Source organism: Phragmites australis, chromosome 20, assembly GCF_958298935.1.
Source record: "Phragmites australis chromosome 20, lpPhrAust1.1, whole genome shotgun sequence".
Taxonomy (NCBI): domain Eukaryota; kingdom Viridiplantae; phylum Streptophyta; class Magnoliopsida; order Poales; family Poaceae; genus Phragmites; species Phragmites australis.
The window spans coordinates 6,406,434-6,424,215 of record NC_084940.1 but is presented as its reverse complement, the minus strand read 5'-3'; the positions used below and the strand labels follow the sequence as shown (position 1 = coordinate 6,424,215).

The 17,782-nt window shown below is 49.4% G+C and overlaps 1 protein-coding gene across 1 annotated transcript; it reads left to right on the top strand.

Moving 5' to 3' along the window:
- Nucleotides 1-15,283: 15,283 nt before the first annotated feature.
- On the top strand, nt 15,284-16,826 carry LOC133902088 (aspartic proteinase nepenthesin-1-like). Its single transcript, XM_062343663.1, has one exon. It carries the CDS (start codon nt 15,319-15,321, stop codon nt 16,648-16,650), a length of 1,332 nt encoding a protein of 443 aa, XP_062199647.1. The 5' UTR covers nt 15,284-15,318; the 3' UTR covers nt 16,651-16,826.
- Nucleotides 16,827-17,782: the final 956 nt, after the last annotated feature.

Genomic DNA, 17,782 nt, shown 5'->3' with positions numbered 1-17,782 from the left:
ACGATATCGTTGCTGATCAAGTGGATGGTGATGATGAGGGAGTCGAAGGCGACATTGATGTTATGATGGATGATGATGATTTTGATTTGGAGGGTGCTACGCAGAACCACATGTTTTAAGGGATATGAGAGGTTTAGATAATTTCGAGGCGTTACAGAAGGCATCAAAGAAACTTTTGTATGAAGAATCGAAGGGCTGTGAAAAGGACTTTACGGTGTTGTATTCGGTGCTTGAACTTCTAAGATTGAAGGCCAGCAATGGATGGCCCGACTAGAGTTTCTCAGATTTGTTGAGTCTCTTGGCAAACATGCTTCTAAAGGCTAACTCCTTGCCCACCACCATTTATCATGTAAAGAAGCTTATCTGTCCATTCATGGGATGTGCAAAAAATACACGCATGTTCGAACCACTGTATCATCTAATGTAAATAGTACGGAGCCTTAGATAGATGCCCGGTGTGCAATATGAGTCGGTACAAGAGGAATGATGATTGTGAGGACAAAAATGCTTCTGCCAACACGAAGAAGAAGAAGAGTACTGCTGGTCATGATGTTCTTCCAACACGGAGAAGAAGTCCTGCCATGTTGATGTGGTACTGGCCAATGATCTCCCGTTTGCAGTGTTTGTACTCGAACCCTAGGGACTTTGAACTGATGTGTTGGCATTTCGATAAGCGCAAGAAGGATGGAACTAAGCTTCGACACCCTGATGATGCTAGCCAATGAAGAAAGTTCGATGTTGTCGGTGTATCAGGAACCGGGGGTCCCCGAATCCCGAGGCCAGGCCAGCAATCCGCCACATGGCGCCATCCCGCGGAATCTCCCCCGCAAGGTGAAAAAGATCAAGTCCTGGGAGAGGGCGCTCGGGGCCACAGTCGGTGGTCCCCGAGTATCCCAATTCCCCGATGATCCACGAAGTCTAAGTGCCGAGAAGAACGTGCTCGGGAAGGTGTGCGGTGACCTCCGAGCACCCAAGTTCCCCGACGACCAGGAAAGCTAAGTACCGGGAGAAACGTGCCCGGGGCCGCTAGCGGTGGCCCCCTGGGCACCCAAGTATCCCGAGGACCCACCGAAGGAAGTTCCGAGAGAGAGTGCTCGGGGTTGCGTGCAGCAGCCCCCGAGCACTCGGTCCCTCGAGGAGCCGTACAAGTGTGCCTGGGAGAGAGTGCTCGGTGAGGTGAACAGTACCCCCGAGCACTCGGTTCCCCAAGGACAAGAAAGGGCATTCTCGGGAGAGAGTGCTCGGGGAGGTGAACAGTGACCCCCGAGCACTCGGTTCCCCGACGACCCAGAGAGCCCCCTGACAGTGGCCCCCGAGGGGCCCACCGATGAGGTATCAGCTAGTCAAAAGCCCAAGGCCGCATTTAAAGAGCGTGCGTGGCCTGTCACCTCCAACTGCTCCCGCCGCGCTCGGTGTCAGTTCCTGCCACGTTCTGGCAGAAGGGCGTGAGGTCATTGAATGCACGGGTCCCATCCCGTGCCATCCGGCCCGTCTCGGGATAACGTCGTAAGGGCCGAGGCGTTCCGTCTGCCGCGCTGTTGTGGCAGGGGAACAAGACAGGGTGGGCACGCCGGGCCGCTCTGCGGCTGCCCGGTGGGCCCTCTCCACGGCGCCCGTTGTCAGTGCATTTATGGTGACGGACGACCGGTCGTGGGACGCATTTTGCACCCCTGGTCACTTCGCGCAGAGGAAATGATGACGCCCTTTCCATTTATGGTGTCTGAGAACTCGTGCTCCCCCTCCCGTTCGGGGCACGCTGCTGCCGGCGGGTATTTAAAGCAGCCGGCAGCGCAGGGAAAAAGATGAGGGAAAAAGAGGAGAAAAAAGAAAGACAAGCTTCGAAAGAGGAAATAATTGCTCATAAGCAGAGAAGAGAAGATCACCGGCCGAAGAACAAAGAGCCCCAGGCTCTAAGATAGATAAACATTCTTGTAACCAGCAACATCCTTGAGGGACTTTCTCAGGGCGTATATAGTATCCATACAGGAGTAGGGTGTTACGCCCCCGTGCGGTCCGAACCTGTCTAAACACTAGCACATTTACTCCTTTCCGCATTAGATCACTCCACACCACCGGCCATCGCATTCATACCCATTTATTTCTCCGGCGAACATATTCAGGATCATCCCCCCGGCCGAATCTCTAAAAAGGGGTCCCCCAGGATCCCTGTGACAGGAGTTCACCCTCTGACAGATATCATGTATCCAGATTTCGCTAAAGAACCAAGGAATATAATGTTCGTGTTGAGTACAGATGGAATGAATCCTTCGGTGATATGAGCACCTCACATAACACTTGGCTAGTAGTCCTGGCCATCTACAACCTTCGTCCATGGCCATGCATGAAGCGGAAGTACCTTATGCTGTCCATTCTTATCCAAGGACTGAAACAACCTGACAATGATATAGATATGTTTCTGGAACCATTGATGGAAGATATGGAGAAACTGTGGAACGATGGGGTCCGAGTCTGGGATGAGTTCCGACGACAGTACTTCACACTAAAAGCCATGATTTTCGTTATCATCAATGATTATCCCGCTCTTTTTTGCCTATCAAGATAGGTTAAAGAAAAGTAAGGATGTGTAGCATGCTTGGATGAAACCACATTTGTGTACCTTCCGTACTCACATAAGATAGTGTACATGCGACACTGACGGTTCTTACTCAAAACTCACAAATACCACAAGATGAAGAAACATTTTGATAATACGATTAAGCAAGGCATTGGCCCAAAGCCTCGCAGTGGGGCACTAGTGTTTGAAATGGTCAAGAACATCAATGTTGTTTTTGGGAAGCCGACGAAGGGTAAAAAGAGGAAGAGAAGTGAGACGCTGACCGGCATGCTGTGAAAGAGGATACTAATTTTCTTTAAGTATTTGCCCTATTGGAAGGATTTAGATGTTCGCCACAGCATGGATGTCATGCACGTTGAGAAGAATATGTGTGAAAGCATCATTGGCCTCTTACTGGATATACGGGGCAAGACAAAAGATGGAATCAAGTCACGTAAGGACTTGGTGCATTTTAAAATTAGGCCAGAGCTACACCCTAAAGACAGACCAAATGAGAAACATTACCTTCCCCTGACTAGCTACTCTCTGACACCTGAGGAGAAAAATTCAATGTGCAAGTGCTTACGTGGGGTGAGAGTCCCGACTGGTTACACATCCAACATCAAGAAACAAGTCTCGATGAAAGATTTAAAGCTAAATCGGCATGAAGTCTCACGATTGTCATGTAATGATCACGCAAATGCTCCCTATTGCAATCAGGGGTATCAAGCCAGGATACATAAAGATGGTCATCACACGGTTGTGTCACTTCTTCAACGCAATTGCACAGAAGATGATCAATACTGAAAAACTGGGTGCTCTACATAGTTACTTGGTAGAGACTCTATGCCAAATTAAGATGTGCTTCCCTCCATCCTTTTTTGATGTTATGGTACACCTCTTGGTTCACATCGTGAATGAGATAATTGCACTGGATCTTGTATTCTTACATTAGATGTATGCGTCTGAGTGGTACATAGGCATTCTAAAGGGCTATGTACAGAATCATGCTCCCCCAGAGGGTTCCATGATCGAGGGCTACAATATCTAGGAAGTCATTGAGTGTTGCATCGATTACATGAAAGATGGTAAACTGATTGGTGTACATGTATCTCGATATGAGGGGAGGTTGTTTGGGAGAGGGACCAAAGGAAAGAAAGATTCATTGATCATGATTACAAAGCAGTGGAAGATGCATATTTCACCATCTTGCAGCAGCTCAAGATAGTGGAGTCGTACGCCTAGCAACACTTGAAAGAGCTTCACACAGAAAATCAAGGTCCCTTAGATGATTGGATCTTGAAAGAGTACAAGTGTCGCTTCACCACATGGTTCGAGAACCAAAACCTAGCAGATGGTGAATCCGTAGATAAAAAAAATGTGAAAATGTTGGATTGTGTCCCATCAAGTTTAGTTACGTCATGACAAGCGTATGATATTAATGGGTATACGTTTTATACTAAAGCAAAGGACAAGAAGAGCACGACCCAAAACAGGGACATTCGGATAGAAGCCTATGACATAACAGAGGAAAAGAACACCTACTATAGGTTCATAGATGAAATATGGGAACTCGACTATGGAGTGAATCTACAGATCCCCATCTTTCGGTGCAAATGATTCAAATACCTAAATAGCATGGCGGTGGACAACTATAGGTTCACAACCGTCAACCTCAGCATTGTAGGCCACAATGATGACCCGTGAGTACTCGCTGATCATGTCGCACATGTTTTCTATATAATTGATCATGCTAATGAAAAGAAGCACGTAGTTGTTGCCGGAAAACAAAGAATTGTCGAAGTTGAGAATATAGAGGATGAGAAAGAATACAATGTGTTCAACGATGTTCCGTCTTTCGGAGATCTAGAAAAAATCAAACTTGTAGAAGCAACCCTTGATAGATCTGTGATGCCCTACATGCGTCTTGATGGTGTAGGATAAATAGTTCATGGCAAATAGTGCCATGTTATGTTACTTAGATTCCAATGTGATTTTCATATCATGTTATGTAACTTAATTTCCAATGTGATTATTGATTCCCAAAAGTGACAAGAAATGATAATGTTTAATAAAACTGTAAAAAACATATTTAATTTATATCGAAGGCATGTATGGAGTAATAATATGCTTTAATTTATACTTAGAGCGTGTATTAAATATATTCATATAGAATATATATACTAAATACATGTATTTAGGGCATTCTTTAATTTATATTTCTAGGAAAAAATAAAGAAATATATTTAAAATGATTTTCACAGGCAGGTTCATTAAGTCAACCACCTGTGAAATTAATTATACATTCGGTTCATTAAGTTAACCGCCTGTGGAAATAATTTTCACAAACGGTTCGTTAAGTTAACCGCCTATGAAAATTTATTTCCACATGTGGTTCGTGAAGTTAAACGCCTTTATAAATGAATTATATATACATGGAGCCCGCGTGACCTTGAAACCCTAATCCCATTGGAGAGTAGACAGTCGCGTCATCAGGCTGCCTATGTCCTGCGCCGGTCGCTATCTCCCTCCGACGTCGTCCGCCACCGCCAATGCCGACGCCATCCGCCACTGCTGAATTCGATGCCATTTCGGAGTTGGAGCATTGTCGCCCCAATGGAGGAGTAGCTGCCCCGCACCGTTGCCCCCACGGAGGAAGAGTCGCCCCCACGAAGGAGGAGCCGCTCCGCACCGCTGTCACCCCCACGGAGAAGGAGCCACCGCCGCCCCTGGCGCTGGCGCTGAGGACCACCTTGCCATGGTGAGTAGCCATCCCCTCATCTCTATCGCCTGATCGAGTTGTCGTAGCCAGTGCTCTGGCCGAGTCGTGGTCCATTTTTCTTCTCTGTGTGATGCCTGGCCATTGTGCTGCCTTTCTGTTTGGTGTCCGACCATCGTGCCGCCGTGCTCTGTGTGATGCAAGTCCATCGTGCCGCCGTGCTTTCCTTTATGACTACATAGAAATCTTCTCTTCATATGACACAACATTGCTGAATTTGCTAGATTGTATCGGTTCAGTTGCATTTGTTGTGATGTGCTACATGCATTAGGGAATTTAATCTATAGTTAGTTACAGAGTGATGTATACTAAATCTAGCAGTGTTTTTTTGTTTTGGTGTAACAATGTTTCTTCCAACTACAAAGTGTACAATGCCAATGGAGCCTTAGTTACATTATTGTTATTTGAACTTTATCAATAACAATGTTTTGCGAAAGTTCATATTTTTCTCAAGGAATGACTTCACCCATTCTTATCATCTTATTAAACATGTTTTTCATGTTGAATTTGATGCAAGCTAGGTGCCTCTCCCGCACCTGCTATTGTTTGATGAAAATTCACAAACAATGTACTAGCCAACTGAACATGCGCTAAGATTGTTCTAAGTTAGAGCATGGCACAAGACCATATATGTAACTTGTTACAATTTGTCTAATAAGTAAGCCATGCCACTTTTTGAGAGGGAGATCACAATTCTAGATCATCCTCTTGTACTAAGGCTATCAATTTTTCATGCATATGTGTTAGGCCCTGCATTGTTACAAGATATAGCCATGTGATAGTATGCAGTTTTGTTCACACTCAATAGTACCATTTGTCTTGCATACCTCATTTTATGTTTACAACCACGAGTCTGTAAAAACATCCAATGTGACATTTGCGGGTTCATCATGCATAAAGTTATCCACAAGAGTGGTAGGTTTTTCTATCACGGAGGTGATTGGCTAGCCGTCCGAGGCTTTGTGAGTGGGAGAGGAAGGACATTTAGTAATGTTAGTTGAGCTATTGTTGTACTTGTGTTGAATATTAGGTTGTGATGCATATTGTCTTTAATGTAAATATTGTGTTGATTGTGTTGAAAATATGTGTTCAAATACTGTTGAAATATGTGATGTTAATAATCTATCTTGAAAATTTATGTTGAAATCTGGAGGGAATAAAATATATGCATATTATGAATTTGGAATGAAATACATACCACGTGAGGGTTCTTATGTCACTGTTCTGTGGTATTCTATCTATCTACAGGCGGATGTTAAAGTGCGTCACCTGTGGAAATCTATTTTCACAGGTGGTTCACTTAAGAAACCATCTATGAAAATTGTTTCCACGGATGTTTTCTTAAGTGAACATCCTATAAAAATCTATTTTAGAGGGGGTTCTTTTAAAGAACCACCTGTGGAAACCTATTTTTTATAGTCGGTTCTCTTAAAGAACCGCATGTGAAACCTATTTTCACAAAAGGTCTCTTTTGTGCCTGTGGAAATCATCTATTTCCACAAGCCTTCGATCACAGATGGGTGCGCTAAATGCCTGTGAAAACGAGTTACCACCCGCCTCAAAAAAATTGCTTTTCTAGTAGTGGAGCTTTGATGACGGTGGCGCTCTAGGTTCCCCATCACAGAGGATCCCGCCTCGAAAATTAGAGAGATGAACAGCTGCCATGTGATGTGGACCCCACATGTCGGGCTACGTGCTGGCACGCCTCATAGGCAAGTAGATGGTGATTACTAAGATGTCAACCTAGAGTGGTACACTTAAAAAGTTAGGGACACAAATATGTATTTTGAAAGTTTAGAGATTTACATGATACTATAGGTGTTGGGGAAAATACCTCAACCCATGGATACCCCAACGATGTATGATGCCATACCATGGCAACTATAATTTCCAAATTAATATAGCGCAAGTAAAAGTAACAATGGGTCAAAAATAACCTCATATATACATGATTGTAACATAATATCAGGAGCAGGATGATAATTTTCCCTGCCCTATCTCCCTATAAATGAGCCCCGAAGGGGCAGATAGGGGGGATGCGATTTTTTTCACTCATTCCACATACACCTTTCCTCTCACTCTCTCCCTATCCTTGGCTCAGTGTTCTTCTCCAAGCTTGAGCCTCCCCTGTTGGGAGGGGCTCTCGCCGCCCTTTGTCCGGGGCACGTTTCACGCACCAACAGATGGTGCCATCCGTGGGGATCTCCGAGCAAATTGCTACATAAAAAAGGTAGGGAGGAGATTGAGGGGATGCGGCATACAACAACCTATGGCAACTATGTTGCAAGCGCACTGCGTTGCACATACGGTGGCAAGGGGGCCTACTGCTCGTTGTCGTCATCCCTACCAATGGGCATGAGCGGGTGGCCAGCTGTGTAGTGAGTGGCCAACCCAGGCAGACAACCTCAAGGACTGCTCCCGTGTATGCAGGCTTGTCATTGTCTGGACCATCATAGCATTGGTGGGCTCACCATGGCTGCCATTCGCACCATCCGACGCGCTCGAATCCTCTAGCGTTCAGATCATCACCGCAATTTTGTTCAACATCTTCGTCGAAGCCCCCGCCACATTGCACACCTATGTTTACAGGCTCTGGTTCCATGCCTAGACCACTGCTGCATGGCCTATGTGGCACTCGTGAGGTTCGCGCTCAAGCCCAGACCAACCTTAAACCACAGGGGTTTACAAAGTTACAGATAAGTGTGCTGCCCCTACGTAGCCAAATAAGATAATTAGAATGAAGATGCTCGTTGGTAAAAGTTGCTCGCATTAAATATATACATTGGTACCTGTGTTTAGATATGCACGCTGTCGCTAGCCAGCAGAGCTAGTGCTAAAAGGGGGACAAGACTTGTCATTCCATGCATACTCTAAGCGGTGTGAGAGCACCACGCTAGCTACCAGCTACCGCTAGGCCTAGTCGTAGTGTTTTAGACATATTGCACACGTTCTAGGGCCATGTGAGCATGGTCAAAAGGTTCTTTGGGTGAGTAAAAGTACTTTTACCTACTATCACTTCTCATACTAACACCGATCACTTTTAATAATTTTAACATAGTCATGGTCTTGGCCCCTACTAGGGATGTACTTGTGTGCTGACAACGCATGCAAGCATGTAGCCATCTACTCCGACGCGTACAGCTCCCTGAACTCCGGCAGGGAAGGTGTGCCCAGCCTTCTTGCCATGACGGCTTTGCGAGATCCCACTTTGGCCTGGCAAGCCTCCGAGTTGGACTCGTGGCATCTGCATACCTTCAGCAGCATAGCTTTATGCACGCTGTGGCAGGGCAGCATGTCACCTTCCTATCCACAACAGGGCAGGGTGCTACAATGCTTGACTAAAGTCCTCGAGTGGTCAGGCCATGTCACTAGGGTATTTATTTACTTGGTGTAGGGAATAGTTTTATATTTATTTACTTGTTGTATACATACATAGTCTCTATAGTCTATGGTCTACATCAAAGAGTGCATGTGGATGGTACTGAAGGGTAGCACTTGACCTTTATGATGGCCACATATCCTTTCCGCTGGAAAGCTTATATTTTTTTTTATCAAAGGCAGGCGCATGAGGTTATGGCAATCCGGCGTGCTCGTGTTTTCTAGGCCTGTCTTACTGGTGCACAATGGACGACACTATGCATGTCACAGGGTCCTGTGGATAGTGAGCTTCATAGTAAAGTCCCCTCACTATACCTTGATAGCTGAGTCATAGCCTGCACTGGTAGAGTGGCTTTTACAAGGATACATGAGCTGGTCATTTAATTCATACTGAATTGTGATAAACAAACAATAGTAAAAGAAAAAAAAGATGTGCATGCATGCTTCCTGTTGATCATGTTTACAGTTGAGGCACATCTCAGGAAGCTCCGGCTTCGCACATGACCTCTGACTAATGTAGTTTGGAGCTCGCATCAGACCAGGCTCTAGTTCCGGCCTCATGCGCTCCATCGGCTCAGGGTTCCGGCTTTAGCCTCACATGCTCCGTTGGCTCCATGTCGGACCTGCGTTTCGTTGGCTCTCCACCGGACCATGCTTTGACTTTGGCCTCGCATACTCCATCGGCTCCAGCCGAATTGGCTTCGTGAGCTTAGGCTTCGCGCGTGGCCTTCGACTGACGGAGTTTGGAGCTCACACTAGACCAGGCTTCAGCTTTGGCCTCATGCACTCCGTCGGCTCCAGGCTGTAACTTTGGCCTCGCATGCTCCATCGGCTCCATGCCGGACCTGCATTTCATCAGCTCTGCATCGGACCAGGCTCCAACTTTGGCCTCACGTGCTCCATCGGCTTCGGCCGGCTTCAGCTTCAGGAGCTCTGGCTTTGTTAGCTTCACACCAGATCACGCGTTGGCCCTGTTCCAAAGCTACGACTTAACAAGCCTAACCTTGCAGGGCTCCAGTCCGAGGCCAGCTTCCCAAGTTGTGTGGTCCAGGGTCAGTCCCACATGTCAGTTCTGCAGGCCGCATACGTGGGTTGCTTCGGCATCACACGCATCTGCCTTTTCTTCGTGGGCTGATGGGTCACTTCGACCTTCCTGGGCTTTCGGAGTCTGCCTTCGTGGGTTGCTTCGACCTTTTGCGGGCCAGCCCTTTGGCCTCGCGGAGCTCTGGCCCAGAGATGGCTTCGTGAGCCAAATCATCTCTGGGCCGTAGAGATCATGATGCCAGGGAGTGGCCCTTACGTGCATGTGAATATTAATCCTGCATGCTTACATTGGTGGTATCTGCACTAGCTTCGCACCTTGAAGGCAATAGGCCTCAGTCGCGTGACGCACTGCCTCAATGGCCACGTGCTTCTGCAAAAGCCCACGACAATGACATAAGCCCTTCACAGTGGCACTAGCTCCACATCTCAAAGGCCATAGGCCTCAATCGCATGATGCACTTCCTCGACGGCCCCGTGCCTCGGCAAAATTCTACAAAAATGGCATAAGCTCATCACAGTGGCACTAGCTCCACACCTCATAGGCTATAAGCCTCGGTCATGTGACGTACTACCTTGACGACCCCGTGCCTCAGCAAAATCCCACGATGATGGCATAAGTCTATCATAGTGGCACTAGCTCCGCACCTCGAATGTCGTAGGCCTCGGTCGCATGACGCACTACATCAAAAGCTCCATTCCTTGGTAAAAGCCCATGATGATGGCATAAGCCCATCACAGAGGCACTAGCTCTTCACCTCGAAGGTCATAGGCCTCGGTCGTATGACACACTGCCTCGATGGCCCTATGCCTTGGCAAAAGCACACGACGATGGCATAAGCCCATCACAGTGGCACTAGCTCTGCACCTCAAAGGACATAGGCCTCGATCACGCGATGCAGTGCCTTGATAGCCCAATGCCTCAGCAAAAACCCATGACGATGGCGTGAGCAATCACATCATAGTGGCACTTGCTCTGCACCTCATAGGCTATAAGCCTCGATCGCATGACACATAGCTTCGTGCCTCGGAAAAAAAACCCACGATGATGGCATGAGCAATCCCATTATAGTGGCACTTGCTCTGCACCTCATAGGCTATAAGCCTCGGTCGCACGACATAGTGCCTCGATGGCCCCGTGCCTCGGCAAAAACCCATGACAATGGCATTAATAAGCCCATTACCATGGCACTACTTCGCACATTGTAGGTTCTAATCCTCGATCGCATGATAGATTGCTTCGATGGCCCCGTGCCTCAGCAAAAGCCCAAAATGATGGCATTAATATGCCCATCACCGTAGCACTACTCCGCACCTTGTAGGCTCCAAGGCTTGGTCGCATGATAGATTGCCTTGATGGCCCCACACCTCGGCGAAAGCCCACAATGATGGCATTACTAAGCCCATCACCATGGCACTTCTCCGCACCTTGCAGGCTCCAAGCCTTGATCACATGACAGATTACCTCGACGGCCCCACGCCTTGGCCAATGCCCACGATGATGGCACAGATAAGACGCGCCCTCTACCCTCTCATGGCCAAAAGATGTGAGGGGGTTGGGGGATGACGCTGCACGTAGGATGCAGGACGTGCCTACTGCTCACTCATGATCGAAATATGTGAGGGTGTTGGGGGATGATGCTCAGCGCGATGCACGCTGCATATAGGATGCAGGAGGTGCCCACCGCTCACTCGCGGCCAAAAGACGTGAGGGGGCCAGGGGGTTTGGAAGTTAAAATGGTAGGCACTGTGCAACAATGAATCGGGTTGCGCGCTAAACCAACCAATAATAGCTGGCTTTGATGGTCTTGCAAAATTGTAGGATTTCACTAACCCTGTCAAAACATGTTACGTTACCTTCAAGCAGTCATAAGAACCAAACAAGATCAATGCAAGGGTCAAGATCCCGATAAACTTGAATGGCACACGAGAGTGTGATTGGCTCCGGGGCCTCACCGTCATCACATCTCCCCTCGGTTCCGGCCTCGACTCCGCCTCCGAAGAGGAAACCTTCCCCATCCTAAGGTTTTGGGATGATATTTTTCCCGGTTAACTAGAGTTCTCCTACTCGGAAGAGAGTACTTCTCGAGTGGCTCACGGAACTACTCAAAGAAAACTCAATACCCCGGTTAGGTGACCTAGGGGATACCAGGACCCCGGTTGGACGAAAGCCCTAACTGGAGAATCACCAATGTTTCAATTAAGGAAAAAACGTCGTGAGCATAGAAAAAGATGATCGAAAGGAGATGGCCAAGAATTCATAAAAATCATCAAACCGATGGTTTTTACATCCAAAAGACACTTACATGAATAGGTCGCCTCTCTAAGTTCCTAGATTTTGAGAAACTTAGAAGAAGGAAGCACAAAGAAAAATGATGCTAAAAGTCCCTAATGGCGGTACCAACGCTTTAGGTGTCTCCCACCACGAGGGCTGAGGTAGAAGCCAGCCCTCGAACCACCATATCCATCAGACGAAGAGTAGCTATGGGACTCTGTTGCCTTCCTTTCTGCTGCCTCGGTCTCCTCTTCCTCCTTCTCCTTCTCCTCTTCGATCTCCTTCTCGAGGAGGTCCCAGTCGATTTCCCCTCGTCATCCGAGGAAACATTAATGACTTTAACCAAGGAGCCCACTCAGGCCAGAGAAGGGGATGGAGCAGCCGGTGATGGCCCTTTCGGCGATGGTGGGAGCACGACAATTGGAATTGGCTCTAACTCTGGAACTAGCTCCAGCCCTAGGCGTGGCCCCCTTGGATCGCCCACCCTCGATAGCACTACGGTCAGCGGGACCGGCGCTAGTGTCAGAGGTGACCCGACCAGATCACTTGCGCCTAGAGTGGGAGAAGATGCCATGATCAACGAGGGAGGATTTCTCTCTCTTGCTCAACAATAGATGGCTCGCAAGGTATACTTATGTTTATAAAGCTCTGCCGGTCGTAGGCATATGCCTCGACAAGGAAACGGGGTCGTCATGATGCTAGGTCTGCGACTTTTCCGATTACTACTCGGGGGCACATGGCGACACCCCGGTTAGCCCTACGAGTTACAGTCGATGCCCTAGTTTTTTACACACGTCTCATCACATTTAATGTTTGAATTATTTCGGCGCATGAGAGGGCAGTTGGCGCAGGACCCCAGGAAAACAGGTGCATTACCCCATCAGACACACTGCCATTACCCTGCGTCATCATATACTTGCGCCAAAAAAAGAGGAGAATATCTTATCACCACATGAAATCTCCACTGTGACGGTTCAAATTTTGAAAGACTTGCTATCAGAGAGCCTGCTCAGACCGTACTGTCTCTATCAAGCCTCACCGCCGCCGCATGCAACAACAGCCAACAGAGTCACAGCACCACGCTGCCCCTTAACTCTGACGTTGACCTCACCTCTAGTGGAGCCGTCTTCTGCGCCTCTGGGCTCTAGACCACGTCGTCTCAGTCGAGCCTCGCCGCCACCACACACGGTAACTGCCAAAGAGGTCGTGGCTCCACTCCGCCTCTTGGCTCCAACGTCGACCTCACCTCTGGTGGAGTCGTTGACTCCGCCTCCGGCCACCACCACGGGGCTTCGGATCACACCGTCTCCGTCAAGCCTCGCCGCCCCTCAGCTCTGCCTCTGGCCACCGCCGCAGGGCTCCGGACCACACCGTCTCCATCGAGCCTCACCGCCCCTTTGCTCCGCTGTCGACTCCGCCTCCGGTCACCCCCGTGGGGATCCGAACCACACCGTCTCCACCAAGACTTGCCGCCCCTCGGCTCCACTGTCGACTCCTCCTCTAGCCCCTACCATGGGACTCCGTACGGTGTCACCCCTATCGAGCCTCATCGGTGCCATTTGTGGCCACCGCTAGGAGGGTCTACACGGACAGAAAGTTGTTCGGGATATCCTAACTCTAAGGCGGGGCTGGAGCTAGTTCTCTGTGCATCCGCTTGCCCCTCAGAACCATGTAGCTAGCGGATGAGAGGTGCTGTTAGGGAAAATGCCCCAGCCCATGGATATCCTGAAGATGTACGACGACATACCATAGTGACTACAATTCCCAAATAAGTATAGCGCAAGTAACAACATATCAAAAATAGTCTCATATGTACATAATTGTAACATAATCTTAGAGGGAAGATGGTCATTTTCGCTACCCCATCTTCCTATAAAATAAGCCTCCAAAGAGCAGGTAGGGGGGATAGTACTTTTTTCACTTATTCCACGTACTCTCTTCCTCTCACTCTCTCTCCCTGCTCTTGGCTCAGTGTTTTTCTCCAAACTTGAGCCTCTCCTATTAGGAGAGACTCTCACCACACTATGTCCGGGGCGCGTTTCGTGCCCCAACAATAGGAAAAGTTCAAGGACTGTCCATGCATTTTACGTTAAAAAGAAAGAAAAAACGCATGCCCTTGCTTCGTGAGATATCACATTTATCCCCTGTCAATCAGTTGTAGGCATGTGCTCGGGAGAGCATGCGCGTACACTTCAACACACTAAAACGAGTAAACTTGGTTGATACACTTCGGATCCGAACACACGAGTATAGCTTGGTTTGCACACTTGAGTTGGTCTCGCTGATAGAGGCACATGCATCCGCGGCACGAATGTTTCCGTGCGCGGTGCGCCACTGGTGCCAGGCACCAAAGCCAAATTGCGAGGTGCCGTGCCCATTACTCCTGGGGTTCCGGCGTCCGAGAGGAAGGGGGAAAAACTTAAATCTGCGCGGAGATCGGGACACGAACTCGATCCGAACTTCAAGTTGCTGCACATTTCGCGTGCGCCCGTGCCGACTCTCACGGGGCCGATCCCGGGGGGCACCCGTTTCGTTGGCCGCTGCACATGGCAGACACTCCGTTAGTCCGAGGGGCACGTCCATTCCTAGTCCTGTCGAGCCGCTGCATGCCATTGACCCCACACTTTATAGATTCATGGTTTGTCTCCGCCCGCTTCACGCTAGCTCGTGCACCTCAGCGCCTGCCTGCACAGCATGGACAGAGACTTGTGGTGCTACATGTAACTTTGTCCGGTCTACACCCTCCGGCACTAGCAATGTGATCAGAAAATGAAAAATCTCTCGCTCAACATCCCTCGTTGCAAACGCTCATTCTTTCGTTTTAAGAACAGTAGCTCTCAACTGAGACTTGTACTAGTATCTGTTGTTGTTGAAGTAGTTCAAATGGTAGACTTGAAGTGCCACTACTGGGGTACTGGACGTGAAGTAAAACGGCAAGAGTTCAAATTGGTGAAATGGGCACACAAACGCAGATCTCTAAGCCTCCTAGTATTAACCGAGCTAGCGTTGATGTTAAGGAACGCAGAGCCGGAATTAATTTACAGCAGCGCATCTTTGCAAGCTCCCTCGGTTTCATGCCCAAATTCCCAGCTCCATGGCCAAACGCCCTGCGCCAGCTAGCTGCGTTTATTCCACTTCCATCAAGCACAAGCAAGGCCTCATGTCCTCAGGATCAGTGTCGAGTGATGCACACATGCATGGACACGGTATTTATACACGGATCCAAGAAGCCTTCCTGCTCACAGCATACCTTTCACGGCAGTGGCGTACTGCACTCGCTACCACTCCAAAATGCCAAGACTTGCATCGTTTTTGGTCGTCTTGCTCCCGCTGCTTCTTTCCGCGGTTCGCGCCGCGGCGCATTCCAATGGGGGCTTTGGCTTCAAGGCCACGCTGAGACACGTTGATGCCAATGGGGGCTACACGGAGGCGCAGCTGCTCGCCCGCGCCGTACAACGCAGCCGAGCCCGCGTGGCGGCGCTGCAGTCTCTGGCGACGTCGTTGCCCGCGAACGTGATCACCACGGCGCGCATCCTGGTGCGCGCCAGCGAGGGCGAGTACCTGATGGACATGGGGATCGGCACGCCGCCGCGGTACTACTCGGCAATCCTCGACACCGGCAGCGACCTCATCTGGACGCAGTGCGCGCCGTGCCTGCTCTGTGTGGACCAGCCCACGCCCTACTTCGACCCGACGCAGTCGCCCACGTACGTGAGGCTGACCTGCTCGTCCCCGATGTGCAACGCCCTGTACTACCCGCTCTGTTTTCAGAAGGTGTGCGTCTACCAGTACTTCTACGGCGACAGTGCCAGCACCGCCGGCGTCCTCGCCAACGAGACGTTCACCTTCGGCACCAACACGACGCGGGTCACCGTGCCGAGCATCTCGTTCGGGTGCGGGAGCATCAACTCCGGCGCGCTCGCCAACAGCTCCGGCATGGTTGGCTTCGGCCGCGGGTCGCTGTCGCTAGTGAGCCAGCTCGGCTCCCCCAGGTTCTCCTACTGTCTTACCTCTTTCCTGTCGCCGACGCCCAGCCGGTTCTACTTCGGCGTGTACGCCACGCTGAACAGCTCCAACACGAGCACCTCCGGCCCGGTGCAGTCCACGCCGTTCGTCGTCAACCCGGCACTGCCGACCATGTACTTCCTGAACATGACTGGGATCAGCGTCGGCGGCGACCTGCTGGGCATCGACCCGTCGGTGTTCGCCATCAACGACGCGGACGGCACGGGCGGAGTCATCATCGACTCCGGCACGACGATCACGTACCTCGCTCAGCCGGCGTACGACACCGTCCGCGCGGCCTTCGTGTCGCAGATCAAGCTGCCCTTGCTGAACGTCACGGATGCCTCGGTGCTGGACACGTGCTTCAACTGGCCACCGCCGCCCCGCCAGTCGGTGACGCTACCGGAGGTCGTGTTCCACTTCGACGGGGCAGATATGGTGCTCCCGCTCCCGAACTACATGTACTCGGACACCAGCACGGGGGCCCTATGCCTGGCCATGGCGCCTTCGGTGGACGGCTCCATCATCGGCAACTTCCAGCACCAGAACTTCCACGTGCTCTACGACCTCGAGAACAGCCTCCTGTCATTCGTCCCTGCGCCGTGCAATCTAACCTAGCGATAACTTTGACATGCATATGTACGTTCACTTCGATTTGGTTTCTGTTTACGCATAGCTATTGTGCCTTAGGTTTGGTGCTTGGCAGGGCTTCTGACTGTACGCCGGTGATATCTGTATCAGTGAAGTTTTAATTGGTTTTCGTATTGTTGTCATCTCAACACAACAGAGGATTAATAAGCAACTCATCTGTTCTTAGATGTGTGCTAAACAGAAGTTAAATGTTGATATATGCGTTTTTCTAGATAACCATTGGCTGCTATATGTGTTTGTAAGGTATAAATAAGATATGTATCAGGCCACGTATAATAGTGCCATCACATAGGTGAGCCTGCAATATCTGTTAGATATATGGGCTTAGCCTAATATATTGAGAATTCTAAATAAATTTTAAATGTCTAACTAAATAAAGGTGTGTGTATCTTTTAGTCCTACATTGTGGAGGGAGATCATCTTAAAAGGAGTTTTCTGCTCCATCCATTTAGCATGTGTGGATGAGAGGACTAAATAACACACGCGCACATTAGCTTGCCTCGCCTCGTCGAGCTGGGGCCAGGGTGGATGGCATGGGCGCACATCACCTGTGTGAATGATTTGACGAAATCGGGTCCAGTTGCTTACACAGGGGCGGCCTAACTTGTGTCGGTTAAGAATCCGATCGTGACACGTAACAAAGTCCGATCGTGATGTGTCTCAACCACGTGATTCTCTCTCTCTATATATTTGCCAGTCACCACCACAAAGTATATACACAATTAGGGTTTTACCAATTTCTCTCTACTGCGCCGTCGCATGTAGTCTACTTCATCCCGCTACGCCGGCATGCATCGATGAACAGGAGAGCAGGCCTCCGGAACCCGTTGCTCTTGAGATCCTGCACCGGGAGAGGGCGAATAAGATTTTTGGGAAGCGCTCGTCGCAACTGCTCACGATCTGCTTCTTCTATATCATTGCGATCTACTTCATCTACTTTATCTTTGTCATCGTCTACTACATCGTCATCACGTGGGTCTTTGTATCTCACGCTGCCGTCGGGTACGTACACTGCAATCTATTATATACCTTGTCGGAGATTGTTGAAAGCTTTTCGGGTTTGTCGAGACCTTATCGGAGCTCATAGGAGCTTATCAAT